General features: G+C 37.2%; 1 protein-coding gene across 13 annotated transcripts in view; it reads right to left on the bottom strand.

The window, feature by feature from the left end:
- LOC133563096 (neuronal cell adhesion molecule-like) overlaps positions 1-23,687 on the bottom strand; it is a 186,042-nt gene that overhangs the window by 69,203 nt on the left and 93,152 nt on the right. For all 13 annotated transcript variants that reach the window (XM_061917033.1, XM_061917032.1, XM_061917040.1 and 10 more), the window contains one exon: positions 3,392-3,504. In XM_061917033.1, the coding sequence (XP_061773017.1) occupies positions 3,392-3,479 (88 nt within the window). In that variant the 5' untranslated portion in view covers positions 3,480-3,504. The remainder of the gene's footprint in view (positions 1-3,391; positions 3,505-23,687) is intronic.

Below are 23,687 nucleotides of genomic sequence, written 5' to 3'. Positions count from 1 at the left end.
ACAGTCTCTCAGGCGGTCTAAAAGAATTGTGTGGTCGACTGTGTCAAAGGCAGCTGTAAGATCTAAAAGCACTAAAATGGCAGAGCTGCCAGAATCAGACATTAAAAGCAAGTCATTAAAAACCTTTAAAAGTGCAGATTCAGTACTTAATGAATAATTAATGAATACTTAGGTCTACTACACTACTGTATTTAATGTTCTCATGATGGTGGTACTTAATGAATACTTAGGTCTACTACACTACTGTATTTAATGTTCTCATGATGGTGGTACTTAATGAATACTTAGGTCTATTACACTACTGTATTTAATGTTGTCATGATGGTGGTACTTAATGAATACTTAGGTCTACTACACTACTGTATTTAATGTTGTCATGATGGTGGTACTTAATGAATACTTAGGTCTACTACACTACTGTATTTAATGTTGTCATGATGGTGGTACTTAATGAATACTTAGGTCTACTACACTACTGTATTTAATGTTGTCATGATGGTGGTACTTAATGAATACTTAGGTCTACTACACTACTCAAAGCGCTTTGAGTACCTTGAAGGTAGAAAAGCGCTATACAAGTACAACCCATTTATCATTTACTGTATTTAATGTTGTCATGATGGTGGTACTTAATGAATACTTAGGTCTACTACACTACTGCATTTAATGTTGTCATGATGGTGGTACTTAATGAATACTTAGGTCTACTACACTACTGTATTTAATGTTGTCATGATGGTGGTACTTAATGAATACTTAGGTCTACTACACTACTGTATTTAATGTTGTCATGATGGTGGTACTTAATGAATACTTAGGTCTACTACACTACTGTATTTAATGTTGTCATGAAGGTGGTACTTAATGAATACTTAGGTCTACTACACTACTGTATTTAATGTTGTCATTATGGTGATACTTAATGAATACTTAGGTCTACTACACTACTGTATTTAATGTTGTCATGATGGTGGTACTTAATGAATATTTAGGTCTACTACACTACTGTATTTAATGTTGTCATGATGGTGGTACTTAATGAATACTTAGGTCTACTACACTACTGTATTTAATGTTGTCATGATGGTGGTACTTAATGAATACTTAGGTCTACTACACTACTGTATTTAATGTTGTCATGATGGTGGTACTTGATGAATACTTAGGTCTACTACACTACTGTATTTAATGTTGTCATGATGGTGGTACTTAATGAATACTTAGGTCTACTACACTACTGTATTTAATGTTGTCATGGTGGTGGTACTTAATGAATACTTAGGTCTACTACACTACTGTATTTGTTGTCATGATGGTGGTACTTAATGAATACTTAGGTCTACTACACTACTGTATTTAATGTTGTCATGATGGTGGTACTTAATGAATACTTAGGTCTACTACACTACTGTATTTAATGTTGTCATGATGGTGGTACTTAATGAATACTTAGGTCTACTACACTACTGTATTTAATGTTGTCATGATGGTGGTACTTAATGAATACTTAGGTCTACTACACTACTGTATTTAATGTTGTCATGATGGTGATACTTAATGAATACTTAGGTCTACTACACTACTGTATTTAATGTTGTCATGATGGTGGTACTTAATGAATACTTAGGTCTACTACACTACTGTATTTAATGTTGTCATGATGGTGGTACTTAATGAATACTTAGGTCTACTACACTACTGTATTTAATGTTGTCATGATGGTGGTACTTAATGAATACTTAGGTCTGCTACACTACTGTATTTAATGTTGTCATGATGGTGGTACTTGATGAATACTTAGGTCTACTACACTACTGTATTTAATGTTGTCATGGCGGTGGTACTTAATGAATACTTAGGTCTACTACACTACTGTATTTAATGTTGTCATGATGGTGGTACTTAATGAATACTTAGGTCTACTACACTACTGTATTTAATGTTGTCATGATGGTGATACTTAATGAATACTTAGGTCTACTACACTACTGTATTTAATGTTGTCATGAAGGTGGTACTTAATGAATACTTAGGTCTACTACACTACTGTATTTAATGTTGTCATGATGGTGGTACTTAATGAATACTTAGGTCTACTACACTACTGTATTTAATGTTGTCATGATGGTGGTACTTAATGAATATTTAGGTCTACTACACTACTGTATTTAATGTTGTCATGATGGTGGTACTCAATGAATACTTAGGTCTACTACACTACTGTATTTAATGTTGTCATGATGGTGGCACTTAATGAATACTTAGGTCTACTACAGTACTGTATTTAATGTTGTCATTATGGTGATACTCAATGAATACTTAGGTCTACTACACTACTGTATTTAATGCTGTCAGAATGGTGGTACTTAATGAATACTTAGGTCTACTACACTACTGTATTTAATGTTGTCATTATGGTGATACTTAATGAATACTTAGGTCTACTACACTACTGTTTTTAATGTCATGATGGTGGTACTTGATGAATACTTAAATCTGGAACATTAAATATGAAAAGATTGAGTTTTATTGCAAATAATGATTATAATAATAAAACATTTGTAATCCAGTATTGCCATATTTTAGATTTTTGATCAAATAGAATTGTAAAAACCTGACATGATATCAAGTGGTCAGGAAAGCACCGTATAATATATGATCATTATTACATTGTATTATTATTATCATTAATCAATAGATAGTACTTTATTTATTCCTTCAGGAAAGTTCCTTCACAAAAATTAACATTTTCAGCACAATATATTAGTCTGCACAATTAATATCATATTGTCAATGACATAAAGGTGGATTATTTCTGAGTGAAGTATCTCATCATTTTTAGTGATGTAAAATAGTTGGTCATTCAAGTATTTTTGTAGTTCATGCAGTTTTATTCTATTTTTAAGCCAATTACATTTCCTGTAGTGTCAGGTCATGTGATGCATGCAATGTCATTATATGCAATATTTTATTCAATTAGTATTGACTGTATCTGTATGTACTGTACTTGTATTTATGTTTTCATTCAATTACACTCACAAAACAAATAAATAATTAAATAAATAAATAAAACAAATTAAAAAAATAAATGAAAAAAAAAACAATTTCACTCACAATTTAAAATGATAAATAGATTAAATGCTTTGTTTTACTGTAGTTTATTTTGGGTGTTATTCAGTTTTATGTATTATTTAAATGTAGTTGTATTTTATCTGCATGCATTATTTATGTGTATTATTGTATATATTCTTTGTATATGTGTATTTATTTCAATGTATTTGGTCGACATCTTCTTAAAAAGACATATTTAATCCAGCCGTGTGAAGTGTCCAGGAGGGGTATTACATGATTGATTCACACTAATGACACTTGGTGTGTATTTGGGTCTTACGGTCGAGCGGGACCTCCAAAGCGCTGGCGAGGTGGCCGAGTACCATCAGCATGAGCGTCGTCATCCTCCTCCTCCTCTTCATCACCATCTTCCAGCTGGCTCACACTGACTCACTAGGAGGGCAGAAGAGAATGTTGGACATAAGGCAGAGCATCAGAGGGAGAGAAAGACAACAGATGGCGAGCTCAATGTCCACCTTCTTCTGTGACCTCGTTAACACCTTAGTTCATCACTGCCATTAAGCCTCATGGCTGCCATCTTGATCACATGACCTTCACTCTCACAGCCAATCACCTTGCACCGTCTAATGAGTGGCAATAGTTTATTATTCTTCTAACGAGTTACACTCAGTCCTGTATGAAGACCGTGGACTGGTGTTGAACTCCTCAAGTACACTACAACTTCCACACTCAGTCCTGTATGAAGACCATGGACTGGTGTTGAACTACTCAAGTACACTACTACTTCCACACTCAGTCCTGTATGAAGACCATGGACTGGTGTTGAACTACTCCAGTACACTACAACTTCCACACTCAGTCCTGTATGAAGACCATGGACTGGTGTTGAACTCATCAAGTACACTACAACTTCCACACTCAGTCCTGTATGAAGACCGTGGACTGGTGTTGAACTCCTCAAGTACACTACAACTTCCACACTCAGTCCTGTATGAAGACCATGGACTGGTGTTGAACTACTCAAGTACACTACTACTTCCACACTCAGTGCTGTATGAAGAAAAGTCAGCAAATAAAAGTTACAGTAAAAGCTCCAGCTGCTTCCAGGTGCACGGTCTGCAGACGTAAATAACTACTAAGTGGTGCACCGTTTAAAAATAAACATTGCCATTAACTGCTGTGGCTGTAGGCAACCTCCTGATGTATTTTTTTTTAAATTAACTTCAGATGGCTGCAGCTGCACATAAAGGGGGATTGCACTTTTTTTGGAATGTTTCCTATCGTTTGCAATCTTTATGAGAGATAAAAACAAAAACATTTTTTTAACGATTTTGAAAATGATAATAAACGCTTGCAAGTTGCAAATAATGAGAGTCACTTTTGTAGCCTTCAAAGTCTCCAAAACAACTTCAAAACCCTCCATCATTTTATATACACACTGCATATATAAATGTATAGATATAAAAAATATATATGTATATATAAATAAATAAATACATATATATATATATGTATATATATACATATACATATGTATGTATACATATATATATGCATATAAAAATGTATATATATAAATATGTATATATAGATAAATACATATATATGCATATATATATTTATGTATATATACATATATATGTATTTATATATACATATATATATGTATTTATTTATATATACATATATATATTTTTTACATATATATACATTTATATATGCAGTGTCTATATATACACACACACTGCATATATATATATATAAATGGGTTGTACTTGTATAGCGCTTTTCTACCTTCAAGGTACTCAAAGCGCGTTGACACTACTTCCACATTTACCCATTCACACACACATTCACACACTGATGGAGGGAGCTGCCATGCAAGGCGCCAACCAGCACCCATCAGGAGCAAGGGTGAAGTGTCTTGCTCAGGACACAACGGACGTGACGAGGTTGGTACTAGGTGGGAATTGAACCAGGGACGCTCGGGTTGCGCACGGCCACTCTCCCACTGCGCCACGCCGTCCCTATATATATATATGTATCATGTAGGTACATACACCTTCATAACAATATGTAATATGTACAATATTTATTGTATTTTGGTCATTTTAATCATTACCGGGACTGATTTGTTATGCGCATCGATTTCTGTTTCCGTAGCAAGGCACTTCTGACTTCTGGCAACTTGTGTGTTCTTACTTCTAGAAACAAAGGCATGTGTGTTCTAGTCATGACAGACTTGGTAACAGACTTAGAAGATGACTATTTTTTAACAAACCAGGATTTACAACCTAATACTTTTGAAGCTGAATATACTGATGATGAACTGCAGCTTATAGAAGCGAGCAAGAAGGAAGAGTGAGACGTTGGAGCAGACGGAAGCTGAGAGAACATAGAATATGGAAGTTGGAGCAAATTTGTTTTCACATAAATGGATTGCTTACCCAAAATCAAGTGAAGTGTTAGCTAGCTAGCAAGGTAAAAGCTAACAAGCGTGAGACCAAATTGTGTGAAAAAAAACTTGAACTATCATTTTAGCCAAAGTCAGCCAGATAGACTTTAGTACGTTTTAAAGCAGCCTCAGTTTGTAATGTGGTGAAAAAGATACTATAACAAACGCTAACAGTATTGAGTCTATTAGAGTGCTAAAAGCACCAAGAGTTAATCAATAATCAATATATCTGTGTGCAGATTTTTAAACATCACAATATCATTTTATTTTTGAAGAAGTCAGATTTTGTGTTTTGTTTTCATTGCTGCTGTTTTAACTGTTTTTAAATACATAAACAAGGTTGATTGTTTTTTTTCATCCAATCCTTTCATTTCTTTTAAATGGACAACATTTGATTAGTCATTTTAATGTTTGTAACATCTGAATGAGCAGCACAGTTACACTATAAATAAATATTTATCAATATTTAGTAAGAACATGCCTGAAATAACTTAAGCTGCATTTAGAAAAGTGTATGGAAACACTAGAACCATTAAATCTGTGTATGCTTTATAATCTGATGAGTCAACTAATCGTTAATTATTTGCAGTGTAGTTAAGTTAGAGAAGTCAAATAAAACAATTGAGGCCACCTGACAGGCACAGGAGCGGTTGAAATGGACTTCTCATGAAAGACAATTAAAAACAGTCAAAAAGCAGAATTTGTGGAGGTCAACCATGAGATGATACCAATATTTGTCAAATCACATGTGATGATGGCTAAAACAAATCCAAGTTTTGTGTGACTTTTGAGTTGGTGTGTGCTGTGTTGTGTGTTCTTCTGGTCACAATGCATGTGAGACAAGGTGAAACAAGACTTTCACCATCAGGAGCAATCAACTGCAACATCTCCACACTGCAAAAAAAGCCTCTAATTAGCAGCAAATTAGTTCATCATAAATGCTGAGGTGAAGCTGTATGGACATTGTTATCTGGGAAAGTTCCAGGGGCGTCAGCGTGGAACCATTTCTCACAATTTAATGAGCTGCTCCAGCCAGCACACATACACACACACATATATATATTAGGGGTGGGCAAATTAGTGCGTTAATTATGAGTTAACTCATCAATCTATTAACGCCGACAATTATTTTATCGCACATTTATGTATGATGTTTACATGCTTTTATTTTGTTAACGCCTTTTCTTAACAAGATGGCGTCGCCCGGCGTCGAGGGGCTGTTGGTAAAGATGGAACATTTGGCAAAAATACCGGACAATTCTGCAAATTTCATGGCTGGCTTACAGCGTGGTCACTCCGGGATCACTTACGACCGCCAGAAAATTCTAGATGTGGATAGATCGGGCCGTTTTGGACTGAATGACGCGTGCTTGCCAGACCGGCTAGCTAGCATGGGAATACTTTGCCGGCTACATCCAGCGGCCTGTGAAGCATGTGTTGTCTGTCTATTTATGAATAATGCAGACGAGGAGTGTTGGCTGAGTTCTTAACGTTTGCTTTCAGAGCGTGCATATCACAACATACAAGAAGCCGTCATGGCGACACACAACCTATACCGGGCTACCGCGCATGCTCGTCACTCCTGTTGCATGCTGGGTAGGGTAGTTCTTTTATTCCCTGGCTCATAACATCACAATATAGTACCATGTATATGATGCCTTCAGTTTATCAAAGCACCAAGCAAACAATCGGAAAATTCCCATCATATCAATTCCTAGATATGGTCATAATTATTCTAAGTGCACTACGCAGAATAAACACAACATTATTAATATTGCTACTACGGATAATTTGATCAAAAATTCCCTAAAACAGCCCACTACCTATAATATAGGTTTTTTAAACATAAGATCCCTGATAAAAAAAATGTTTCTGCTGTTACCTCAGAAATTGCCTGTTCAGATGTTATGATTATGGCTCAGAGATTTGTATGTAGATTATATTTATTTTCCATAACAAACAGGATAACTTAAATACCCTGGCAGTGGTAGTAATAAGCTTAAATGTTTGTATTTACATTTTTTGAGTTGATTTTCATAAAATATGCTATTTAACTACTACTGTTTAACAAGGACTGATTTAAATTGTGTTTGCACAACAAATGTTTTGGCGCTTTTGTTCATGTGGGAGAATATTCCAATAAAGGTGCACTACACACTACTTTTGAATTCATTATTGGGCTTTGCGTATACAATGCAGTTAATCGCGATTAATCAGAGAAATACTGCGATTAACTTTGATTAAAATTTTTAATCGTTGCCCAGCCCTAATATATATATATATATATATATATATATATATATATATATATATATATATATATATATATATAGTGTGTGTGTGTGTGTGTGTGTATGTGTGTGTGTGTGTGTGTGTGTGTGTGTGTGTGTGTGTGTGTGTGTGTGCTCTCCAAGGTCATGTGAAACAGGCAGGAGCAGTCAAGTCAACAATGCAAAGTGCGAAGACCGTCGCCGTGAAGAATGTTCCGCCAAAAGCTGTCAGGCGGCTGCTGATAAAAATAGGGGAGGAAGTTTTTTTCACTGACAGGCCAATGTTTGTGTGTGTAGACGAAGCCAGCAGATGAAGAAAAGTTCTGCTTGAAATCTGTAGATCAGCAAATAATTGCCAGCACATGCAGATGAAAGTGCAGATGTGTTGTCAGCACACATTAGCAGCAAGTACTAAGTGTACTGACTAATATGTTCTCCAGTGTTCTTTCATCACAAACACTAGGACCTTGAAAGGGAAGTGGACTTGGATTTTGGAATGTTGCTTCTGGTTCAATAACCTTCTGTGAGACAAGAAGCATTGTCATTTGTAAACATCGTCTAATGTTAGCAAACAATGCTAGCTGTAAATCTCTTTAAAAATGCATTCAAAAAGTGTCACCAATACTTCATTATGTTGTGTAACATGTATAATAACAAACTGTACAACATTGTTGCTGTAAGAGTGAACACTGAGGAACTAGCGTACTAACACATCTGCGTGCGAGGACGTGTTACTGCATTAGCCACAAGCTAACCTCTGCGACAGCAACTGAAAAGTTTTGAAGTGTTTCATGCACAACACAATGAACAATCATATTACAGTATGTGTAAAGTATTATCTCATGTTGTGTTTGTACACAGCTAGCCAGACAATTTATGTAGTGTAGTGTACGCTGATGTGCTGCATGTATCATGGTCAATAGTATAGTCACTCACCCCAGTACATTTGGTACAGCATTTTTTTCCAGTTGATTTTGGGTAAGCATGTCATTTCTGTCGGCACAGTTTGGCTCCAACTTCCAAATTTACACGATCAAGTCACGCCAGTCCTCACTGCCTCGGCTTCTGTCTACTCCAACATTTCACTCTCCCGTTGTGCTCGCTTGTAAAAACTAAGTAACTCATCCTCCATATTTTCAGCTTCAAAAAGATAAAGTTGTGAATTCTCATTTTCCCAAAAAATAATCATCTTGTTTCTCTGTTACCAAGTCTGCCATGATTACAACACACTTACATACTACATATAGTTATGAAGGTGTCTGTTACCACATGATATATATACTTGCAGTGTGTATATTGTACATATTACATATAGTTATGAATGTGTCTGTTACTACATGATATATATACTTGCAGTGTGTATATTGTACATATTACATATAGTTATGAAGGTGTGTGTTACTACATGATATATATACTTGCAGTGTGTATATTGTACATATTACATATAGTTATGAAGGTGTCTGTTACTACATGATATATATACTTGCAGTGTGTATATTGTACATATTACATATAGTTATGAAGGTGTGTGTTACTACATGATATATATACTTGCAGTGTGTATATTGTACATATTACATTATGTTATGAAGGTGTGTGTTACTACATGATATATATACTTGCAGTGTGTATTTTGTACATATTGCATATAGTTATGAATGTGTCTGTTACTACATGATATATATACTTGCAGTGTGTATATTGTACATATTACATATAGTTATGAAGGTGTGTGTTACTACATGATATATATACTTGCAGTGTGTATATTGTACATATTACATACAGTTATGAATGTGTCTGTTACTACATGATATATATACTTGCAGTGTGTATATTGTACATATTACATATAGTTATGAAGGTGTGTGTTACAACATGATATATATACTTGCAGTGTGTATATTGTACATATTACATATAGTTATGAAGGTGTCTGTTACTACATGATATATATACTTGCAGTGTGTATATTGTACATATTACATATAGTTATGAAGGTGTGTGTTACTACATGATATATATACTTGCAGTGTGTATATTGTACATATTACATATAGTTATGAATGTGTCTGTTACTACATGATGTATATACTTGCAGTGTGTATATTGTACATATTGCATATAGTTATGAAGGTGTCTGTTACTACATGGTATATATACTTGCAGTGTGTATATTGTACATATTACATACTGTTATGAAGGTGTCTGATACTACATGATATATATACTTGCAGTGTGTATATTGTACATATTACATATAGTTATGAAGGTGTCTGTTACTACATGATATATATACTTGCAGTGTGTATATTGTACATATTACATATTGTTATGAAGGTGTCTGTTACTACATGATTTATAGTTGCAATGTGTATATTGTACATATTACATATTGTTATGAAGGTGTGTGTTACTACATGATATATATACTTGCAGTGTGTATATTGTACATATTACATATTGTTATGAAGGTGTGTGTTACTACATGATATATATACTTGTAGTGTGTATATTGTACATATTACATATTGTTATGAAGGTGTGTGTTACTACATGATATATATACTTGCAGTGTGTATATTGTACATATTACATATTGTTATGAAGGTGTGTGTTACTACATGATATATATACTTGCAGTGTGTATATTGTACATATTACATATTGTTATGAAGGTGTCTGTTACTACATGATATATATACTTGCAGTGTGTATATTGTACATATTGCATATTGTTCTGAAGGTGTCTGTTACTACATGATATATATATATACACTTGCAGTGTGTATATTGTACATATTATATATTGTTATGAAGGTGTATGTTACTGCATGATATATATATACTTGCAGTGTGTATATTGTACATATTACATATAGTTATGAAGGTGTCTGTTACTACATGATATATATACTTGCAGTGTGTATATTGTACATATTACATATAGTTATGAAGGTGTCTGTTACTACATGATATATATACTTGCAGTGTGTATATTGTACATATTACATATTGTTATGAAGGTGTCTGTTACTACATTATATATATATAGTTGCAATGTGTATATTGTACATATTACATATAGTTATGAAGGTGTCTGTTACTACATGATATATATACTTGCAGTGTATATATTGTACATAGTACATATAGTTATGAAGGTGTCTGTTACTACATGATATATATACTTGCAGTGTGTATATTGTACATATTGCATATAGTTATGAAGGTGTCTGTTACTACATGGTATATATACTTGCAGTGTGTATATTGTACATATTACATACTGTTATGAAGGTGTCTGATACTACATGATATATATACTTGCAGTGTGTTTATTGTACATATTACATATAGTTATGAAGGTGTCTGTTACTACATGATATATATACTTGCAGTGTGTATATTGTACATATTACATATTGTTATGAAGGTGTCTGTTACTACATGATTTATAGTTGCAATGTGTATATTGTACATATTACATATTGTTATGAAGGTGTGTGTTACTACATGATATATATACTTGCAGTGTGTATATTGTACATACTACATATTGTTATGAAGGTGTGTGTTACTACATGATATATATACTTGTAGTGTGTATATTGTACATATTACATATTGTTATGAAGGTGTGTGTTACTACATGATATATATACTTGCAGTGTGTATATTGTACATATTACATATTGTTATGAAGGTGTCTGTTACTACATGATATATATACTTGCAGTGTGTATATTGTACATATTGCATATTGTTCTGAAGGTGTCTGTTACTACATGATATATATATATACACTTGCAGTGTGTATATTGTACATATTATATATTGTTATGAAGGTGTATGTTACTGCATGATATATATATACTTGCAGTGTGTATATTGTACATATTACATATAGTTATGAAGGTGTCTGTTACTACATGATATATATACTTGCAGTGTGTATATTGTGCATATTACATATTGTTATGAAGGTGTCTGTTACTACATTATATATATATAGTTGCAATGTGTATATTGTACATATTACATATAGTTATGAAGGTGTCTGTTACTACATGATATATATACTTGCAGTGTATATATTGTACATAGTACATATAGTTATGAAGGTGTCTGTTACTACATGATATATATACTTGCAGTGTGTATATTGTACATATTACATATTGTTATGAAGGTGTGTGTTACTACATGATATATATACTTGCAGTGTGTATATTGTACATATTACATATTGTTATGAAGGTGTCTGTTACTACATGATATATATATACTTGCAGTGTGTATATTGTACATATTACATATAGTTATAAAGGTGTCTGTTAAAACATGATATATATACTTGCAGTTTGTATATTGTACATATTACATATAGTTATGAAGGTGTCTGTTACTACATGATATATATACTTGCAGTGTGTATATTGTACATATTACATATTGTTATGAAGGTGTGTGTTACTACATGATATAAATACTTGCAGTGTGTATATTGTACATATTAGATATTGTTATGAAGGTGTGTGTTACTACATGATATATATAATTGCAGTGTGTATATTGTACATATTGCATATTGTTCTGAAGGTGTCTGTTACTACATGATATATATACTTGCAGTGTGTATATTGTACATATTACATATTGTTATGAAGGTGTCTGTTACTACATGATATATAAACTTGCAGTGTGTATATTGTACATATTACATGTAGTTATGAAGGTGTCTGTTACTACATGATTTAGTGTGAATATAAAAGGTGTTGAAGTTGTTTCCGAGGCTTTGAAGGAAACACAGGAGTCTCCCACTAAAGTAGTTTCCCTTTAAACTCATGCCGTTGAAAAATTAATTAGATTAATTATTGTGTTTTTACTCGCTTGCATATTTGAGATGACCCTAAAAAGAGCCCAGTATTTGGACACAAATGCATTTAAATTGTCAGATTGTGGTACAGGAACATCTTTCAGCTTGCATGCATGTCATTAATCTGCCAGCGAGCAAAACAGTCGACTGACTCATCTTTGCACTGACGTGTACATTAAACCTGATCACTGACTCTATAACCTTTCAGGCGACCATCAGCGCTTAGCAGAAAAGTGCACTTAAAATAAATTGCATGATTAAAGCAATATTTTTAGTGATTAATCACATGAGTAAACTTGTTATTCTTGACAGTCCTACCTCAGACCTCAATGCTTTACAGTTATTGAAAGATATAACATATCTATATCTGACTAAATGTATTGTTTCCCACACAGCTGTCAGCATTTTTTGGCAGTAAAACGCAACGGAATCTTTTGAATAAAAATTGAATTAAACTTGTACAATTTGGGGAAAAAAATACCTTAAAATTTGAACAAAACAAGAGTCTGTGTTATGTACCACACATCTTAACACTTGTCACTAACTAGCCAGGCACAGTAATCGTTTATTATCATCTATTATTATTATTTATGTGTACCATCACTAGTAATGTAAAACAATAATCAATTCCTGATTGTAATAAATGAGTTCTACAATGGGAGTTACACACCCATTGTGCACAATGTTTGTGCACAGTGGGTTGGACTTATGATTATTCTTGATTCATATGAAGAATACTCACCAAAGTGCTTTAAAACAGAAGGAAAGAACAACATTTTTGAAAGAAAAATGTGGCAGCAGCCCACACTTTTGGTTTTGGCAGAAATACTGTATGCCTGTCAAAGCGTGGGCTGTGAAGTTTGTTTTCCCAGAAGGCAAAGGAAAGTTGGCGCAGGCAAGGCGTGAAGGTAAGGACATCATTTATTTTAACACTAACAAAATGAACAAACAAAAGGCGCGCACAATGGCGGAGAACAAACTAGACTAATGAAAACAAAAGACTAGCACAAAGGCAATTAATTATGAATACGAAACAAAAACACTTACTGTGGCATGGCATGAAGCATGAACTATAATAAACAGGAATCTCATGGGTAGCAGAGGTAGTAAGGATGGATAGATAGATAGGATAATGTCACCAGGACGAACAACAGAAACAGACCGGCTTAAATAGCAGTGACATGGTCAGTGAAAACAGGTGCGTGACTCGACAGGTGAAAACTAATGGGTTGCTATGGTGACAAAACAAACAAAAATGCACAAAGAGTCCAAAAACAAAACCGAACATGACTAAAACAAAACATGATCACACAGACATGACAATGCCATAGAAAAACATGGAAGATACTAGAATAGATTTGGTGGTAATAAACACTTGCTGTGGTTCTGACTTTCTAATATGACTACATACATACATACATACATACATACATACATACATACATACATACATACATACATACATACATACATACATACATACATACATACATACATACGTACGTACATACATACATACATAAATACATATATACATACTTACATGCATGCATACATACATACATACATACATACATACATACATACATGCGGGCTGGGCGATGTGGCTGAAAACCGTATCATGATATCAGTTTTTTATGGTGGTTGTTTTATCCAATGCATAACATGTGTATCGCATTATAAATTGATATCCTTTTATCGCCCAGCCCGAGTATACGTGTGTGACAGTGATAGATATGACCCAAAACAGTTAAAGAAATGTTTGACGATGGTGACAGTTTGACCCTGGAACTGATCATTTCTGTGAGCAATATTTCCTCGGGGGAAAACAATGAAGAAATGAACTTTCGATGGGAATTCCCTCCAGTCTTTCATGAACATTCACAAGGTGGTGGTGAAAACAATGGAAGTAAATCTATAAATATCTTCTGTGTTGAAGACAGAAGACGATCAGAGAGAAAGCCTGCAAGAGTTTTGCAGGTTGACTCCACACACACACACACACACACACACACACACACACACACACACACACACACACACACACACACACACACACACACACACACACACACAAACACCTGCTATCACACACCTGCTATGACAAATGGAGGTCAACAATACTTGCATCAAAAATGTTGGCAGAAAAGAGGCCACTGACTGATGTGCAGCTTTTCTTTCTTTATTTCAGACAACTGTGTGGATAAATGTATATATTCAATATATATTACATGGTAAATGTAGCTGAGATAGGCGCCAGCGCCCCCCGCGACCCCACAAGGGAATAAGCGGTAGAAAATGGATGGAGGGATGGATGTTAAATGTTGTTCTTTACATGAAAGGAGTAAACATCTGTTATGACTAGCAAGTACAACGCCGCTCCCATATAAATGTGTCTTTCTGGGTGTTTCATGTGCGTGTAACCACTGCTGGGCGTCCATGCACGCAAATAAAAGCACCTTCTGGAGATGATTTGCCTCTCGGCGCATTTTAAGCAGAGATACAACTCTGCTGTCATTTGCTTTGCACCGAGCCCACAGTGACCACAAGTGGGGCTCCGGAATGTTCTCATGGAGCTGAACTGGAGAAAAAGCTTGAACGCTCGCTGAGATGCAACGTTGACACAATGTGAGAACAAATAAGAACAAATAAGACCAAAGAAGGAAGGATCAGGCCGAGCATCCAAGTAACCTGGAGTAATGATGTCATGTCCATGTGGAATTCTCAGCGCCGCACCGGAAACTCGGTGGACGCCGTCGGTGTGACGGCAATAAGAGGAAGGAGGTGATGAGATACAACTGGAGGGTTTTATTGTTCTTAGTGTGCTCGCTGATTGCTTTTCTGTGCGTGCCGTGTGGAACATCAGCAAGACATAAAAACAATACTCAAAATGCTGGACATTTGAGGCATTTAAGAAACTCTGCCCTGACAGCTCCGCAAAAGAGGACATGTCCACTGAAAAGAGGACGTATGGTCAGTCTATCCTAGCCCGGTCGCTGCTAGCATGTTTGCAAAAGAGGACATGTCCGGTGCTCGCTGCGATCGGGCTTCGATAGACTGACCTTACGTCCTCTTTTCAGCAGATATGTCCTCTTTTGCAGGGCTGTCCGGGTGGAGATTCGTAAATGCCTCAAATGTCCGGCATTTTGAGTTAAGATTGCGTGTATTAACAATGTACGTTCAGGGTTAAGAAGGGGTAAAAAAACAAACATATTGTGCGTGCAGCAGCATTGGTGAGGGAGGGGCAGAGAGTGAGAGATTTATGATAAACGCACATGTCGCCAGGCTCTGTTTTTTATACATTGATTTATCAGATAACATTTTTTATTATCTATAGCAGGGGTGTCAAAAGTGTGCCCCGGAGGCCATTTGCGGCCCACAGCTAATGTTTTAAAAGCCCACGGCACATTCTAAAAATGCTATTAAAATAAACAAAAACATATCAAAAGTTAAATAAAACAGCTCTGAGGTTAAATGTCACTTAGAAAAAGTTGCAATGTTGACTAATAAAACAAAGCTGTTTTTTTTTTCTTTCAAACTGTCATTGCTCAAAACATAATATTGAATCAAAACATAATATTGCACCTCACATCAAATATTCCACTCGGAAAAATATTTTTGGTGGGAGATTTTACAAATTTGGTAAATAAATAACCAAAAAAATTATATTTTGTTGTTACTGTACCGAAAATGAACCGAACCGTGACCTCTGAACCGAGGTACGTACCGAACCCAAATATTTGTGTAGCGTTACACCCCTGCCATATCCCCATTTATGTAGTTTTACATTGACAACATCCTTATTTAGGAATGTTGAACAGGTCATGAAATTAAACTTGGCTCATTTTGAAAAATGGCGGTGAAATTCTGTGGATAAATGTAGAACGTCAAGAGAAATTTCTGATAACACATTTTACACATGTTTTTTTACATATTGACACCACAAAACATTGTGCATCACCAGGCAGGATTAAACTGGTTTATTAGGAACTGTGGTAGTCAACAGTAATCCCCTTTCTCTCACCAAACACCTTGCTGTCTTCAGACTACCACACACTTGACCACATTTCCATTTAACTTTGGCTCTGTAGATAAACTGTAAAAGGTCAACAGGATATTCTGTGACCCCTTTTCTCTCACTGAAAACATTAGTTTTGCAAGACATTTAGGCCAGAAAACAGCCAGCAGAGTCGTGAAGAACGGTGAAGCATGGCCATCTAATTACAGTTTGTCCCTGTTGCTTGCTTAGTATAATGTGCTGGCAAGACCATGGAAGGATTCTGAATCCTGACGATCTAAGGTGCATCTCATTCTGGCGAATTATGTTACGTAAAGGGCGGCACGGTGGACCAGGGGTTAGTACGTGTGCCTCACAATACGAAGGTCCTGGGTTCGATCCTGGGCTTGGGATCTTTCTGTGTGGAGTTTGAATGTTCTCCCTGTGACTGCGTGGGTTCTATTCCGGCTTCTTCCCACCTCCAAGGACATGCACCTGGGGATAGGCCCCTCCCACCTCCAAAGACATGCACCTGGGGATAGGCCCCTCCCACCTCCAAGGACATGCACCTGGTGATAGGCCCCTCCCACCTTCAAGGACATGCACCAGGCAACACTAAATGGTTCCTAGTGAGTGAATGTTGTCTATCTGTGTTGGCGATGTGATGAGGTGGCGACTTGTCCAGGGTGTACGCAGCCTTCCGCCCGAATGCAGCTAAAATAGGCTCCAGCTCCCCCCGTGTCCCCAAAAAGGACCAACGGTAGAAAATGGATGGATGGTTGGATGTTAGATAAGTGTGTGTGTGCTTGTGGAACCATGTTAGATACTGTAAGTACAGTATGTGTGTGCTTGTGGAACCATGTTAGATACTGTAAGTACAGTGTGTGTTTGCTTGTGGAACCATGTTAGATACTGTAAGTACAGTATGTGTGTGTGCTTGTGGAACCATGTTAGATACTATAAGTACAGTATGTGTGCGCTTGTGGAACCATGTTAGATACTGTAAGTACAGTATGTGTGTGCTTGTGGAATTATGAGCAATGCATGAAAGCATAGACTTCACTTCATTTGGATGATGACTTTGGATCACCTGCATGTGCATCATCAGGAATAACTGGACTGTAAAAACTGTAGTCGCATCTTAATTTCTCTGTCAAGAAAAATAGAATCTATTTTTGGTCAAGTTGAAAGCTTGTTGTTAATTAGCAATCTAGATGCAAATGGCGTCTGTGTGCAGTAATTAGTTGTGCCCCTCTCTCACTAAGCTTCTTGCTGATGCCTCCTCTTCCCAGAGCCTCGGACAATAATTGCCGCTACTTTTTTCTCGGCCGCTCTTCAGCATGCAGACGGCTTTAGCGTGCAAGGCGGCTGGGGTTGAGGGTGAAAATCCCTTCCTGTCCGAGCCAAGTGGAAGTGAACAGCGTTTGAGCGACAGTGGAGTCAAGCTACGAGTCCCTTTGGAGGAGCTTTTTGAAGGCCTCCAATTCTGCTAAATCCAGCTATCTCCTCTTGCACATTGAGGACGGCAGCTTTCAGCGACACAAACACCAGCCCGGGGTTGAAAGAATAATCAACACAAAGACAATTTGCCGCAAGAAGAAGACGAAGAAACGTTTCAAAGGCAAGACTCTCCATGCAGACTCCAGATCAAAGACCTAATACCGTGTCAGAAACAAATCAATGACTTTCAGTTTCACTTCAGTGGTAGCTGAGGGACGAGTGGAAAAGAAAGTTTGTCACCCTGCTCTGCCAAAGTTGTACTGCAGAAACACTTCCTGTTGACCAACTACGGTACGCATTAATCACGCTTCCCTTTTGAGCTGACAGATTGTCTCATGCAAAACTCCAAACTGCTTGGCTTCAATGTACAGTACTTTGTACTTTGTGAACACTAAGTTTGAAAAGTTTCTTGAAGTGCATCATATTAGTAAACATCTTTAATGAGGTTTCCTAATGAGAGAAGGGCTGAGTGAACACATGAAATCCTCACAAAACTTTATGGCATGAATCATGTACTAGTACAGATTTCCTTGGACCTCCGACTGGTGCGCTCACTGGCAAGTTTCACTTCAAAATAAACCTTGATGGCAGAGGAGTTAGTGCGTCTGCCTCACAATACGAAGGTCCTGGGTTCAATTCCAGGCTCGGGATCTTTCTGTGTGGAGTTTGCATGTTCTACCCGTGAATGAGTGGGTTCTACTCCGGCTTCCTCCCACCTCCAAAGACATGCACCTGTGGATAGGCCCCTCCCACCTCCAAATACATGCACCTGGGGATAGGCCCCTCCCACCTCCAAAGACATGCACCTGGGGATAAGTGCCTCCCACTTCCAAAGACATGCACCTGGGGATAGGCCCCTCCCACTTCCAAAGACATGCACCAGGGGATAGGCCCCTCCCACTTCCAAAGACATGCACCAGGGGATAGGCCCCTCCCACCCCCAAACACATGCACCTGGGGATAGGCCCCTCCCACCTCCAAACACATGCACGTGGGGATAGGTTGATTGGCAACACTAAATGGTCCCTAGTGTGTGAATGTTGTCTATCTGTGTTGGCCCTGTGATGAGGTGGCGACTTGTCCAGGGTGTACGCCGCCTTCCGCCCGATTGTCGCTGAGATAGGCTTCAGCGCCCCCCGTGACCCCGGAGGGAATAAGCGGTAGAAAATGGATGGATGGGTATCCAAGTTTTGAAGAAATAAATGAAGGACATTGAAGCAGAAAACTTGGAAAAATGTGCATTTGTATCAAAAGAATGAGGCCATTTTTCAAATGAATTCCAACGATGCAAGCCTTTCATTGTCTGCTTTAAATCACGATGAAGGCGGCAGCCATTGACAATTTTAGTAATCCAGTAAGGTTGTGATTAGTTTGTTCGAGTGCCTATTTTGGGGGAAAAAAACTAACATTTTTCTGCTTGCCATACCCTTCATTCTTTTTTTCTAATGAACTGCACTTTTACATGATGAGCATTGTCAGAATAATTGTGTCTAAGTTATCACACAACTTTGAGTTGTATCACACAACTTTGAGTTCCCATGATTTCAGCTCACCTTGCGAGAAGACAAAAGCTGTCTTTCATCTTATCAAACACAGGGCTCGTAAAACCGACACCTCCATGGGATGCGACATGGAGGTGTCGGTTTCTTTCTTGTATTGACAGCCACAAGAAGACCTTGTTCTGATCCAAGATCTACAAAGCGGAGAAGGAGCAGACCTGACACAGTGGCAGGCACCTTTTCTTTCAACTGTTTATGACCGAGTGCAACAGCGGTTTATGACCACCTCCCCTTAGGAGCAGCTGCATAATGTAATGTAAAGCTATGTAATCAGTAAAGGCCCAAATAAAAGAGGATGCGTGGAAATCCCTCGTCAGAGAGGTGTGGTGACGCTGAACGAGGGTGCAGGTACACAGGCGCTCTCCTTATGAGCTAAATTGAATCTTGTCTCTGTTTGATTTCCTTTGTTTCTTAAAATAGCAATGATTGTCTCACACACACACTAGGTGTGGTGAAATTTGTCCTCTGAATTTGACCCATCCCCTTGATCACCCCCTGGGAGGTGAGGGGAGCAGTGGGCAGCAGCGGTGCCGCACCCGGGAATCATTTATGGGGATTTAACCCACAATTCCAAGCCTTGATGCTGAGTGCCAAGCAGGGAGGTAATGGCTCCCATTTTTTTATAATCTTTGGTATGACTTAGGTTTGAACTCACAACTTACCGATCCCTGGGCGTACACTAACCACTAGACCGCTGAATAGGTGTCTTGTCTAATAGATGTCATCGGTGTTTGAACTTGACAAGAATGAATCCAATAAATGTTATAATGAGTGATGTGTGCTGCCACACAGATCACACCACCGCTCTCATGTTTGCTCTATTACAGTGGCTGTACAGAAACTATGTTCATATACTCAAAGTTCCAGAAACTCTATCAGCCGGGATTTTATCAATTGTTAAACAATTTCCTACACTTTGAACTCTGATGCTTTTAAAGCAGTGCGGCTAATCTATGTGTTTTTCTTTGACGGCTATAATACGAAAATAAGTTTTCACAAAAAAAGCAACTGAGAAAGTGTTTTATTGTTTGTGCTATGGCACCATCTTTTGGTCAAATTCGCTTACTGCAGAGACTGCAATGTCATCCCATTTACTCTTGTGGATTCTTCATTCATAACTCTAAGCAACGTTTCTAAGTTTTACAATACAACCAAAACAATTCTTACTTACTAAGGCGTCCCAAGTGTGATGTCTGTAGGAGTGTTTTCATGCATATTTGTACTTGCTACAAGTTAGTGTCGTTAGCATTAGCTAATATGCTGGCGCCTTTAAAGGTGTTTGTGTTACTATTATTAACTTACAATGGCATTATTTTTGTATTGTTTCACTCTTACAAATTCCTAAGTAAATTCACAAAAACGTCACAGTGGAGTTTTTGAGTCTGTTTAGCTGATTGGAGAGCTAGCTCGCTCAGCTAGTGCGTCCATGACCATGACCTCTGTTTTGTTTGATCAGCCATTTTACTGCCGTGTTACAAACACCCTTTGGAAACAATTAAGGTATGGAAATAAACATTTAAGGAATCTCTCTGTGTAAATATTAATTTTGGAAATAAACATTTACAGAGTCTCTCTGTGTAAATATTAATTTTGCAGCATATATATCTGCCACTTCTAGTCCCGTGTGGCTTATATAAGGGAAAATATTTGTTTTCCCTAAAATGTAGTGGGTGTGGCTTGCATACCTGTTTGCTCTGTAGTCCAGGACATACAGTAATCGACTGACCAATGCAGACCTAATTGTGATTAATTAAAATTCAAAAGTGTAACTAAAAGATAAATAATTTGACAGCATTCATTGAAACACAACAATCTGCAGACTAATAAATGACGATTCTAAACTAAAAAAAATTTATAATAAATAGTAATTGATATTATTTTAGGAAATGCACCCAAGTACAACAGTGACTGAGCAATCTGATTTCTAATTTAATCTTTGATCGATCAAAGTTTTTTATAGGCTGAAAAGTTCAGTTTTGTAGTTACTGTCTCTACTGAACATTGTTGTTATTAGGAAGACTTTCACATAGCACTACTATTTTCTATTAGGAATACTTTGACACATGACAACTATTTTTTATTGGGAAGACTTTCACATAACACTGATGACTACTCCAGGTTAAAGGAACTGGTGCTGAAAAGTGTACGCCAATGGAAATGTTGAGTATTGAACTGAAACTCTCTCAAGTTGTCAACACCTCCTTGCTAATGAAGACCTTTTGGAGAGAGCAAAGAGGCCTGCACTCAATGACCATCTCCTTAGTAACCTCCTTGTGGAACTTAGTAGTCTCCTTGTGGAACTTAGTAACCTCCATGTGGAACTTAGTAACCTCTATTTGGAACTTAATAACATCCATGTGGAACTTAGTAACCTCCATGTGGAACTTAGTAACCTCCATGTGGAACTTAGTAACCTCCATGTGGAACTTAGTAACCTCCATGTGGAATTTAGTAACCTCCAAGTGGAACTTAGTAACCTCCAAGTGGAACTTAGTAACCTCCATGTGGAACTTAGTAACCTCCATGTGGAATTTAGTAACCTCCAAGTGGAACTTAGTAACCTCCAAGTGGAACTTAGTAACCTCCATGTGGAACCTAGTAACCTCCATGTGGAACTTAGTAACCTCCAAGTGGAACTTGGTAACCTCCATGTGGAATTTAGTAACCTCCATGTGGAGCTTAGTAACCTCCATGTGGAACTTAGTAACCTCCATGCGGAACTTAGTAACCTCCATGTGGAACTTAGTAACCTCCATGTGGAACTTAGTAACCTCTATTTGGAACTTAGTAACCTCCATGTGGAACTTAGTAACCTCCAAGTGGAACTTAGTAACCTCTATGTGGAACTTAGTAACCTCCATGTGGAACTTAGTAACCTCCATGTGGAACTTAGTAACCTCCAAGTGGAACTTAGTAACCTCCAAGTGGAACTTAGTAACCTCCATGTGGAACTTAGTAACCTCCATGTGGAACTCAGTAACCTCCATGTGGAATTTAGTAACCTCCAAGTGGAACTTTGTAACCTCCATGTGGAATTTAGTAAACTCCATGTGGAACTTAGTAACCTCCATGTGGAACTTAGTAACCTCTATGTGGAACTTAGTAATCTCCATGCGGAACTTAGTAACCTCCATGTGGAACTTAGTAACCTCCATGTGGAACTTAGTAACCTCTATTTGGAACTTAGTAACCTCCATGTGGAACTTAGTAACCTCCATGTGGAACTTAGTAACCTCCATGTGGAATTTAGTAACCTCCATGTGGAACTGAGTAACCTCCATGTGGAACTTAGTAACCTCCATGCGGAACTTAGAAACCTCCATGTGGAACTTAGTAACCTCCATGTGGAACTTAGTAACCTCCATTTGGAACTTAGTAACCTCCATGTGGAACTTAGTAACCTCCAAGTGGAACTTAGGAACCTCCATGTGGAACTTAGTAACCTCCATGTGGAATTTAGTATCCTCCAAGTGGAACTTAGTAACCTCCAAGTGGAACTTAGTAACCTCAATTTGGAACTTAGTAACCTCCATGTGGAACTTAGTAACCTCCATGTGGAACTTAGTAACCTCTATTTGGAACTTAGTAACCTCCATGTGGAACTTAATAACCTCCATGTGGAACTTAGTAACCTCCATGTGGAACTTAGTAACCTCCTTGTCGAACTTAGTAACCTCCATGTGGAACTTAGTAACCTCCAAGTGGAACTTAGTAATCTCCAAGTGGAACTTAGTAACCTCCATGTGGAACTTAGTAACCTCCATGTGGAACTTAGTAACCTCCATGTGGAACTTAGTAACCTCCAAGTGGAACTTAGTAACCTCCATGTGGAACTTAGTAACCTCCATGTGGAACTTAGTAACCTCCAAGTGGAACTTAGTAACCTCCATGTGGAACTTAGTAACCTCTATGTGGAACTTAGTAACCTCCATGTGGAACTTAGTAACCTCCA

The sequence above is a fragment of the Nerophis ophidion genome, linkage group LG12 (assembly GCF_033978795.1).
Source record: "Nerophis ophidion isolate RoL-2023_Sa linkage group LG12, RoL_Noph_v1.0, whole genome shotgun sequence".
In the NCBI taxonomy this organism is placed as follows: Eukaryota; Metazoa; Chordata; class Actinopteri; order Syngnathiformes; family Syngnathidae; genus Nerophis; species Nerophis ophidion.
Note: the sequence above shows the minus strand (reverse complement) of the source record. Positions and strands in the feature narration are given on the sequence as shown.